Source organism: Octodon degus, unplaced genomic scaffold (genome assembly GCF_000260255.1).
Source record: "Octodon degus isolate 3935 unplaced genomic scaffold, OctDeg1.0 scaffold00030, whole genome shotgun sequence".
Lineage (NCBI taxonomy): Eukaryota > Metazoa > Chordata > Mammalia > Rodentia > Octodontidae > Octodon > Octodon degus.
This window is the reverse complement of record NW_004524606.1, coordinates 6,990,718-6,999,124: the sequence shown is the minus strand read 5'-3', so window position 1 is coordinate 6,999,124 and position 8,407 is coordinate 6,990,718. Positions and strand designations below refer to the sequence as shown.

The following is an 8,407-nucleotide window of genomic DNA, read 5'->3' as shown; positions in this document are numbered from 1 at the left end:
TTTTTTTTTTTTTTTTTGGGTACCAGGGATTGAACCCAGGACCTTGTGCTTGCCAGGCAGATGCTTATGCCACTGAGCTATATCCCCGACTAGCTCTTCTTTCCTGTCTGGCTTTATTTTCAGGCTACTTTGATAGCCTGGCTTTCTTCGGTTTTTCAGTTTTCCTTCATTTTCATTGTAGAGTTTTTCTACGTTAAGGTTTCCTTTCCTTTTCCTGTCTTGTGAGTGATTCTGGGTAGATTGCTCCTTATGTTCAGGCCTAAGGGCTGAGAACAACAGACTGGCCTGTACCTTCTCAGGTTCACAAAATCCCACTTATTCCTCACTCATCACCCAAGGCCAGCTCCCTATCAAGTACATTTTAATGTAGCTAGATAAAATTGGAGAATCATAACATGTTAAGCCATGATATGGGTTGGGGATGTGGCTCAGTGGCAGAGTGCCTGGCATGTGTGAAGCTCTCTATGGGTTCAATTCCCAGCACCATAGGAAAAAAAAAAACAAAAACAAAAAACAGAATAAAGAACATGTTAAAAAAAAAAAAACATGTTAAGAGATGAATTTCAATCTGATTTTGTAAAAAAAGAAAGAAAAATGATTTATTTATGTCATAGTTTCTTGCAGTGGGATAAAACCCAAATGTGAGGTACAGGCAGGTTAGGTGAATAATCACAGCAGGGATGGTATGAGACCGAGTGTGGTAGGTATGTGGGAAGCTGCAGTTCATAAAATTGTCAAAAGGTGGTCATTTCCAGGTGAATATTCCTGTTAGTCCTATTTTCAAAAGTAGTTGGAACTCTGAATTTTTATATTACTTTTGAGTATTGGTAGAATTTTGTCTTTTTAACATTATTGGGCCCAAACAAACATAGCTGCTGAGTAGATTTGGAAGGCAGTCAATTGCAGTTCCCTTTACATGGCCATATGTTGAAGGCAGTGCATGCAGAAAAGGTATTTTAAGCAATGTGCACAAGACATCAATAAGGTAAGTGTTGTAGGTGGCTTAGTCCCTTTGAACTCCTTTAACAAACTGTAAGCTGGATGGCTTATAAATAAAAGTACTGTTCTGGAGGCTGGGGTGTCCAAGATCAAGGAACCAGGTGAGGGGGACTGGTGTGCTTTCCTCTGCACAGCCCCACTATATCCTAAGATGAAAAGGACAAATAGGAACGCCCAGGTCTTTCTACTCTTCTGCTCTAACAACCTCCTAAAGGCCTCCCCAACCCGGGACGTGGTTTCACCACAGAAATCCAGCGAGGAGGGGAGCAGGAAGGCAGACAGGCCACTGGGTTATTGTTTTGCCTCAGGGAATCAGTGTACGGGTTCTGAGTGGAAAACCTCACCCTCATAATACAACAGTAGCAGGCAAGGCCAAACCAAGGTTTCTCTTTAAGGCCCACCTAATGGAAGTGGTTAAATAATTGAGACAAAATGATAGGAGCAACGCGACACCCGAACTTCCTTTTTCTGTAATTAAACCCACATGAAACTCACTTATTTGTTTTACAGAGGACTAAGATTCCCGGTAGACATAGTTTCCCCTTGACTGCAAACACCGCTGGGAGCTAGGAGCGTGTCGAAAGCGTCTCCGCGTCGCACCGCGCGAAAGGTCGGCTCCGGACTTCCGGATGTGACGTCACGTCCCGACGGGGCTCTTCCGCGTCGACGGAACTCTGGGCTCCCGGATCTGGCTGTTGTGTACGTGGACTGGTCCCGCGCATGCGTCGGAGCGGCCCGTCCTCAGCTGCGCGCGGCTCGCTGCGGGAACTCGGCGGACCCCCGGGAGACTGTGGGGCATGGGTCTCCGCTGACAGGACCCCCACGGCGGCCGAGGCGGTAAGGCCGCGCCTCCACATTCTCTCCCGGGCCGAGGCTGGTCGGCCTGGCTCTCGGCCTTCCCGGCGCCGCCGCCCCATCGCCCCCGCCACCGCCTCCGCCGCCGCCGCCGCTGGCTGAGGAGGAGCGATGAGCTGGTTCAACGCTTCCCAGCTCTCCAGTTTCGCCAAGCAGGCCCTGTCCCAGGCCCAGAAGTCCATCGACAGGGTCCTGGACATCCAGGAAGAGGAGCCGAGCGCCTGGGCGGAGACCATTCCCTACGGAGAGCCGGGTAAGGGCTGGGGCGGGCGCCCTGTGCCCCAGGCTTCCTTCAGCGAGGGGCTCTAGTGGTGGAGTGCATCTCCCAGGCTTGCCCAGGTGCTGCCTGCTTCAGTCTCCACGTTGGGTTTTGAAGTTTGTCCACAGGAAACCCCAGCCCCACCGTCCTCTTTGCCTTTGGTCCTGAGTGCGGGTCCTGCTGACTTGAGATGGCTTGGCTCCAGTTTCCTGCTCTTGTTCTAACCTTCTTCAGCCTCGAGAATTGCTGTGCTGTTTGTATCCGAGGTCTGAAGTATGTGAGCAGAGGCGATGGAACAATAGCTGACATTTAAGGAGACTGCTTGTTAGCACAGAGTTTATTAAAAATAGAGTTGTCATTTTCAGCTCTTGAAGATAGGTTTGTTAATACCCGAGTTTTGGAGAAGAGCAGAATGAGGTGTACAACACCTGAGGCTTGCTGCAGGTCACACGGCATGTGGGCAAGGTATGGCCAAGATGTACCAGTGACATGGAGTCTGAGGTCCAGGAATTTTAGATTGTATCACACTGTTTTGCATAGCCAAGGCTGTTACATTCTCTGAAATTAATTTTTCAAGTCTTGTTTGCTCTTAGCCTAAAGAATAAATAGTTCAGCGTATTTCTTTGTGGATTAAGATTTATAGGTTTTGGGAGTATAAATCTTGATAAGAAAAGATTTTCTGTTATTGTTGTTTTGCTTTTTGGTACCAGGAATTAAACTCCCGACCTTGCACTTGCCAGCCTGGCATGAATAAGTTATTTTTGACTACTTTCTGGTGTCTGTTTTTAATTTTACATTGTTGAAGTCAAGACCTAAGTTAGAGATGCCTTATTTTAAGATACAGTATTTTGGTGCATGTGTGTATATCATGATCCTACTACTTTTTACATGATGTTATTTAACCAAACTTGCTGAAGTATCTCAACTTTATTCTTTCATGTATACCTCACTTTTTCCCCCCACTGTATTTAGGGCAAGGTGTACAGGGTCTCACTAAGTAGATCTGACTCATAGTGATTCTCCTGTTATCAGGCTCCTAAGTGCTGGGATTACAGGCACCTGCCACCATGCCCAGTCTCAAATGCTGCCTTAGCAGTGCCCTGTGGGCAGGGCCAGCACAACAGCCAGGGATCACACCCGGCAACTGTGCAGGTGTTTTGTTCTGCTGAGCTATGTGGCTAGCCCTATACCTCACATTTTGAATTACTAAACTGAGCCTATAAGTTTCAAATATAAAGCTAGTCATTTTCTGAAGTCTGGGATATGAGTTATGCTGTGTAATTTATTTTTGAAGTAATGAACTCAGGTTCTAGTTAAGGGCCATAAATGTTTATTGATCTCTTCCTGTGTTTACAGAAAGGACTATATATATATATATATATATATATTTTTTTTTTTTATGTGTTTAGTACAGGGTCTACAAGCTCTCACTACACATATTAGATTTGTAGTGATCTTCCTGTTTTCATCCTCCCAAGCACTGAGATTAAAGGCATGCAACACCATGCCCAGTCTTAATCACTATCTCAGTGTGCCTTGGGGGCTAGGCTGGTACAGTATGCTGGGAATTGAACCCTGGTTAATCCGCTGTGCTATCTGGCCGGCCCCTGAACCCTAAGTCTTGAGAGTGTTTAAATGGTTGTCAGGCAACCCTATAATTACTGTATTAACCATTCTCTAACAGGCAAACTTAATTCCTGTCATCACTAGGATAGTGATAAACTTGTCAGTAGACAATCTTGCTTGTTCATTTGCAACTTTAATTTGTGTTATTTTGCATTTTTTAAAATATATTGAATAAATGAATGCAAAACCCCAAACTGAAATGCTTGTTTCATTTCTACGGAGCTCTAGGAATTGTTATTTTTTTTTTGTTGTTGGCGGAACCGGGGATTGAACTCAGGCCCTTGCGCTTACCAGGGAAGTGCTAATTCCACTGAGCCATCTCCCGGGCCCAGGAATCCTTACTGTTGCTGAGTCTACGGAGCTCTAAACTTGTATTAATGGATAGGCTTTCCTACAGGATCTTTTAGTTATTTGTACTCTGTCCACCATCTAATTGTGGAAAATCTCTTGTAATTCTGCTCAGCCACTTTTTAATATAGAAAAAAAATTTAAATGATTTAAATATTTTAGCAAATAGCCATTTTTTTTGTCATTGGGTTTTAATAGTTGCTGTTTCTGTGACTGATATGGCCATTTCCGAGAACATATTTTCACTGTAGTGTTCTAAAAGCAGATCCTAATCCAGTCTGGTGACACATTCCTATAATCCTAGCACTGAGGAGGCTGAAACAGAAGGATACTGTGAGCTCTAGGCCACCCTGGGCTACATAGTGAGTTCAGAGCCAACCTAAACTACTTAATGAGACCTTAAAAAGAAAAAAAATCTTAGTGTCAACTGGTTTTTAATTTTATTTTTTCTTTAGTGTCAATCACTTTTTATATGAAAAAGCAGTAATTTTAAAAGTTGCACATTTCTGAAATTACAATGAAAATTGATGATGTAACTTGGAAATTGGGAACAAATTCCAAGAGAGCAAAACTTTCAGAGTAGGCTTGGAGAGTGCGACTTGGAAAATGGGTGTGCATTTAAGTGGATGAAAATGAATTTGTTTGCTAGAACTGCCTGTTCTTATTAGTTTAATTAGATCTTACATTTGCCTCCAGTATCTTGGATTCAATTTTTGAGTTGCCCTTTGCCTTATAAGTATGTTTAATTATTGATATTATAAGAATAAAAATATTAAACTAAGTCATTTTGCTATGACTGCACATGACCTGTAAGTAAGGATACTGCATGTTTTTATGAGATGATATTTCTTGGACTTACCATGGGTTATAAAACATGTACCTTTACTTCCAAAGTTTGTTGTAGGAGGGTGTAACATACTTGCTTCTACTAGTCTAGGCTAGGTCTGATCTTTTACCTGTACCACTAGTTTCTCTCAGGCAGGTACACATTAGTTTTATTCTTTAAGGCCCAGTGTTAACCCTGGCACCAATTAATGATACTGTAAGCAAGGTGTGTTTTGTTTTTGTTTTTGAGAGTCTTGCCTACATAGTTCAAGATGGCCTTGAGTTACTATGTAACCCAGGCTGGCCTTGAACTTTCAGCTGCCCTCCTGCCTTAGCCTCCTAAGTGCTGAAATTACAGGTATATGCCACAACACCTGGCTTATAAGCAAAGAGTTTAGCAGTCAAATTATTGTTTGTATTTCATAGATATAAATTCACATTTATATTTATAGTGATGCTTGAAATATTAATCTAATATAAATATACTTTAATATTACTTTTATATCAAAGGAATAAGTTCCCCTGTCAGTGGAGGATGGGATACTTCAACTTGGGGATTGAAATCAAACATGGAACCTCAGAGTCCACCAACAGCCTCTCCTAAAGCAATTACAAAGCCAGTTCGGAGGACTGTAGTAGATGAATCTGAAAATTTCTTTAGTGCCTTTCTCTCTCCAACTGATGTCCAGACTATTCAGAAGAGTCCAGTGGTTTCAAAGCCTCCAGCTAAATCACAACGACCAGAAGAAGAAGTAAAAAGCACCTTATCCGAGTCTTTACACACTGTACAGTCAAAAACTACCGAAACAATTGAAACAGAAGTGAAGGATCCTTCTTTGTGTGTGTCAGCGCAAAGTCTGGCAGTAGCTACTCCATCACCTAAAACTGAAGGTCAGCATGAAGAAGCTGTTAATAAAGAAGTTGACGTGAAGGTGCCAGCTGTACATTTGAAAGTATCTGAAAGTGTTACTAATGTAAAGACTGGTACGGAAACTGCATCTACTGTTTCTACACAGGTTCTCACAGCAGAAAACAAGGATGTGGCTTTGGAACCTAAGGAACAAAAGCATGAGGACAGACAGAGCAATACGCCTTCTCCTCCAGTTAGTACCTTCTCATCAGGTACGTCTACCACCAGTGATATTGAAGTTTTAGATCATGAGAGTGTTATAAGTGAGAGCTCAGCGAGTTCAAGGCAAGAGACCACAGATGCAAAATCGAGTCTTCACCTGATGCAGACATCTTTCCAGCTTCTCTCTGCATCTGCTTGTCCAGACTATAATCGTTTAGATGATTTCCAGAAACTAAATGAGAGCTGCTGCTCCTCTGATGCTTTTGAAAGAATAGACTCATTTAGTGTACAGTCATTAGATAGCCGGAGTGTAAGTGAAATCAATTCAGATGATGAATTGCCAGGCAAGGGATATGCTTTAACACCCATTATAGTTAACTCTTCAGCCCCAAAGACTAAAATAGTTGAACCCATTGAAGGAAAACCTGAAGAAGAAGTAAATGAAACTTTAAGTGTACCTGCAGAGGAAGCAGAAATGGAAGAAAGTGGGCGAAGTGCAACTCCTGTGAACTGTGAGCAGCCAGATACATTGGTTTCCTCTGCTCCTGCGAATGAAGGACATACTGTCTTGGACAAGGTGGTGGAGCAGTGTGAAGCTGCAGAAAGTCCGCCAGAAGCACTTTGTGAGAAGGAAGATGTTTGCAAGGTAACTATAGAATGCAGAAGTAGATTTTTGTATATGTGTTTCAGAGATGAAGTTTTAAATATTTAGAAATGTTTTCATTGATACATAATGAATTGTACTAGTTTAAAAAGTTAGATATTTTTTCCATTTTAATGTAGGTTTAAGGACCTTAAAGAATTACTTTTTTTTTCTTTCCGCTTCGGTACTGGGACTCAAACTCAGGACTTTCTGCTTGCCAGGCAGGCACTCATGCCACTGAGCTATCTCCCCAGCCCAGGACCTTCAAGAATTACTAACATTAAATTATTTGAAAAATTTCCAAGGCAGTGATGGTAGAACAACTTGATATTTTAGTATAATGAAGTATAAAAGTTTCCATTTTACATCTTTTGTTCATTCTTCTCACCTACCCACCCCATTTGGTCCAGGCTAGTCATGAACTCCCTGTATATCTCAGGCTGGCCTTCAATGTGTGATCCTCCTGCCTTAACTTCCAAAGTGCTGTCCTGGGATTATAGGCGTGTACTACCTTACCAGTTTATTGTTGAATCTGTAGCACTTTAAAATTCTCTTTTGCTGTGTTCATTTGTGTCAGGTTTCAAAGGATTGTCTTCTTATATTAACATGTTTTTTTAACTTTTTGCAGATAAATGTACTAAAAGGAACCTAGATACTATTTTTCTTATGTTTCAATCTTTTGTATGAGCAGATGAGTTGTACCAAATTTTAAATTTAGTCTTTTATTCAGACTTTAATTATTGATACTCTCCTATTAATATTCTAATACTCATTAATATATAAGACATATACTCCTTGTAATGGTTTAGTTTCTTGTTATTTTTAATATTTGGTTTGTTTTTAAATTTAAAAAACAAATCTTTTATTTATGTATTTGGTACAGGGTCTCCCTATGCAGCTTGGACTCATAGTGATCCTCTTTTCTTAGCTTGCCCAGCACTGGGATTATAGCCATGAGCCACAAGCCTGGGGTTCCGGGGCTGGTATGCATGTGGTACCGGAGATTGAACCCGGGTCCTTGTGCCTGCCAGGCAGATGCTTAGACTGCCGAGCTATCTCCCCAGCCCCCTAGTTTGTTTTTCATGTTTTTTTTTTTGCACTAGAAATCAAATTCAGGACCTTGTGCTTGCCATAGATCTTTATTTGTTTATTTCTTTTATTAGTACATGGTATAGTACATACTGTTGATATTCCTTGTGGGGAATTGGTACTTATACATAATTTTTTTAATATCTCCAGTTGATAACAGTCTTACATGAGTGAGAATGGGAAATATCCAAGGAACAAAGACATTACTATACTTAGTGACAGATTGCTTCTACCTAATACATCAATAGGTATAAAGTCTTTAATTTTAAGTCAGAATTTTGGTTTTTCTTATGATTTTTAGATATAGTAAATGAATTGGATATATTTTTTTAAAAAATAGAAATAGAACAGTTTCAAATCAGGCTAATAAGAGTAATGATTAATACATTGCACATTGTTATCTTCATAGTAGTTACTCAGTACAAGATATAGGCATAAAAACAACATAAACACAAATTTTTCTTTTCAGTGAACTAAGAGAAACTAGTTGTATAACTATCTTAACTATCTTGTGTATATTTATTGACATCTTGAATAGACTGATGAGATAAAGGATATTTTGAAATGTCATGTATTGAATTATCTAATTTTTTTTTAAAGTTTTATTGATAAACAGATAGCAATGAGACAGTTTCAAATCAAATCGGAAGTACAGTTTCAACAAATAATACACTGCATATATTCTTCTTAG

The 8,407-nt window shown here is 40.7% G+C and overlaps 1 protein-coding gene across 1 annotated transcript in view; it reads left to right on the top strand.

The window, feature by feature from the left end:
- Positions 1 to 1,738: 1,738 nt before the first annotated feature.
- Positions 1,739 to 8,407, top strand: part of Tmf1 (TATA element modulatory factor 1) — a 38,483-nt gene continuing 31,814 nt past the window's right edge. The window contains exons 1-2 of the mRNA XM_004629487.2: positions 1,739 to 2,107; positions 5,423 to 6,630. Of these exons, the coding sequence (XP_004629544.1) occupies positions 1,966 to 2,107; positions 5,423 to 6,630 (1,350 nt within the window). The 5' untranslated portion in view covers positions 1,739 to 1,965. The remainder of the gene's footprint in view (positions 2,108 to 5,422; positions 6,631 to 8,407) is intronic.